Source organism: Asparagus officinalis, unplaced genomic scaffold, assembly GCF_001876935.1.
Source record: "Asparagus officinalis unplaced genomic scaffold, Aspof.V1 AsparagusV1_Un879, whole genome shotgun sequence".
Taxonomy (NCBI): domain Eukaryota; kingdom Viridiplantae; phylum Streptophyta; class Magnoliopsida; order Asparagales; family Asparagaceae; genus Asparagus; species Asparagus officinalis.
The window spans coordinates 35,406-38,350 of NW_017973138.1; the positions used below are offsets into that span (position 1 = coordinate 35,406).

The 2,945-nt window shown below is 36.6% G+C and overlaps 1 protein-coding gene across 1 annotated transcript; it reads left to right on the forward strand.

Moving 5' to 3' along the window:
• The first annotated feature begins 673 nt into the window (after positions 1-673).
• LOC109828238 (meiosis-specific protein PAIR2-like) lies at positions 674-2,047 on the forward strand. Its single transcript, XM_020395268.1, has 3 exons — positions 674-822; positions 944-1,094; positions 1,819-2,047. The coding sequence occupies exons 1-3, from the start codon at positions 811-813 to the stop codon at positions 1,935-1,937; spliced, it is 282 nt and encodes a 93-aa protein (XP_020250857.1). The 5' UTR covers positions 674-810; the 3' UTR covers positions 1,938-2,047.
• The last annotated feature ends 898 nt before the right edge of the window (positions 2,048-2,945 follow it).

The following is a 2,945-nucleotide window of genomic DNA, read 5'->3' on the forward strand; positions in this document are numbered from 1 at the left end:
AATTATGCTGAAACCTTTTAGTTTTGAAGCATAATTTGCAAGTTGTGCAGCTTGGTTAATATAATATACTCGGCATGTTCTATAGTGTTAGAAATGCTTCAGGCCTGCCACTTCCAAGGAATTGGAAACATGTTGCTTCATTTGATAACTACTTCCTTTATAATCTTTTGTCTACAAATTGTGATAGACTAATGAAATATATTCTGGAGATGACGTTTTATGGTTGAGGAGGTGTTGCTGGATTTGGATGAAGAGGGGAAAGAAATGGTTTTTGGTGTGTCATGGTTGAGGAGTTGACGAGGTGTCTACAAATTGTCATGAAGCTATGAATTTAATTTCTAAGGTTTATGGGAGCGAGTTTGTCATCAGAGATGATGTTCTTGTTGTGTCATGGTTAGTAAGGATCATTTTCGTGATGGGCTGGGTTTGCTCTTGTAATGGTTTTTGGTGATTTAGTTAGGAAGGATGATGTTCTTGTGGTGTCATGGTTGTCTTGTGAAATGTTTGTGTCATGGGTTGTGCTACTGAAGGTTTTGGATGAAGATTATATATATGTCTAATAGTAATAGATTTGTGCTCAATTTTAGTAATTCTAATTATATATGCAGAACTATGAAAGGATACGAGATTTCTCAGTCACGTAGTAGTGCGTATTTGTCTCCCTCTTTCATTCTTACTCACTTGCAGTTGTAGTACATACACACTTCATTGGGGATTTTTTTCTCCCTCTCTGTATACGATTGTATAGTAGTATTTTTGCAAGATGTCAGGCAAACTGAGAAAATTAACAAAAGTCCTGATATTGATTTCATGTACACGAAGGTAAGCTATTATTCTTATTTTATTTGCCATGCAATGTTACAAATAAAGCAACACTATTGAGCCTTCTCCTTACCTTATATTATTATTATTATTTTAAAAATTGCTTTTGCCTTCGGTTCAGGCTCTGTATTATGCTCTTCCAATGGATTATATGACAGTAGCAAAACTTCAGACTAAGCTAGATGGAGAGGCTAAACAGAATACTGTTCGAAAATTGATCGACAAGATAGCTCAGGATGGATACCTGAAAAGCTCAGGCAGCAAGAGATTGGGTATTCATCCTAACTATGAAACCTGATTTTAGGAGATCATAATTTATTAACTAATCAATACCTGCTTGTGGAATTATTTTATGAAGTTAATATATTTAAGCATCACACTTTCTTTAGCTACAGTAGAACGATATTGTGAGGCATAGATAGCCTTGACCTGAAAAGCTCAGGCAGCAAGAGATTGGACGTTCATCCTAACTATGAAGCCTCAATTTAGGCGATCATAATTTATTAACTAATCAATACCTGCTAGCAGAATTATTTCACAAAGTTAATATATTTAAGCATCATACTTTCTTTAGCTACAAGAGAACAATATTATGAGGCATAGGTAGCTTTGACCTAACCCCTAGAGAGTTCAAAGTTAACATCCTTTATTTGCCCATTTCTTGTAAGATTACTTAAGTTTCATGCAATTTATTCTTACTGTTTCTTTGTATAACAGTTCTAGAAGTTGGTAAGAGTTAAAACAATATTTCCAATTAGTCTTGAATCTTGATTTATCAATTGTTAATGTTCTTTGCTTTAAATGAATCTTCATCACATTTTCCTAAAATTTTCCTGAAATTTTCCTGAAATTAGAGATCACTTTATATGGAAATTGGGTGATCACACGGCCACTTCAATCTACTGATTGTGGGAATATACAAATTGTTTTCAGAAAAATATATCACTAGGGATCTAAGGCACCTTAATATTTATGAGTAACTTTGATTTACTGCAGGTAGGCGTGTTGTTCACTCTGAATCCACCAACATAAAGCTCATTGAAGTCAAAAAGATTATAGAGGACCAACCTATGGTGAATTCACTACCATCTTATGCTTCTTACCTCACTACATGACTGAGATTGTTTTTTAGTATGATAAAGCATTAAATATCATTTATATCCTTCATTCATCCACTTCAAGCAGGAAATAGATACCAAAGGAAATAGATATCATTTATATCCTTCATTTATATCCTGCATGATCTTTGCTATGATTTTGCTTGAAAATCTTGCTTCTGTTTTAAACTGTATAGAAAAACCAACATCCACGGTACCTTTGATATACCGTAGAATCCACTTCACGGCCTCCCAATGACCCTTCCCGAGGTCGTGCATGTACCTGGATACCATGCTCACGGCCTGTGATAAATCTGGCCTTGTACACACCATCGCATACATCAAGCTACCCACAGCATTGGCATATGGAACTTTGGACATGTATTCACGGTCCTCAACTGAAACAGGTGACATCTTAGCTGATAGCTTAAAGTGGGGAGCTAATGGAGTACTCACCGCTTTGGCATTGCCATCATAACTGAATTTCTTCAGCATCTTCTGCAAGTAACTCCTCTGTGTCAACTTCAACATCCCCTTCACCCTGTCTCTCTCAATCTCCATACCCAATATCTTCTTTGCTTCTCCAAGATCCTTCATCTCAAATTCGGATGACAGTTCCTTTTTCAACTTTCTAATAGCTGAAGTATTCCTGGAAGCTATGAGCATATCATCAACATATAACAGCAAATAGATATACTCACCATTCTGTAGCTTGTGCATGTAAACACACGGGTCATATGGGCTCCTCGTGTACCCTCGGCCAATCATAAAGCCGTCGAATCTCTTGTACCATTGTCGCGGCGATTGCTTCAATCCGTAAAGAGACTTCTTCAGCTTGCATACCAATTCTTCCTTTCCTGCAGCTTTGAACCCCATAGGTTGTGTCATGTAGATCTCTTCTTCTAAATCTCCATGTAGAAAGGCTGTTTTCACATCCATTTGGACCAAATCCAAATTCAGCTGTGCCACCAATGCCAATAAAATACGAATCGACGAATGCTTCACAACAGGTGAAAATACCTCATT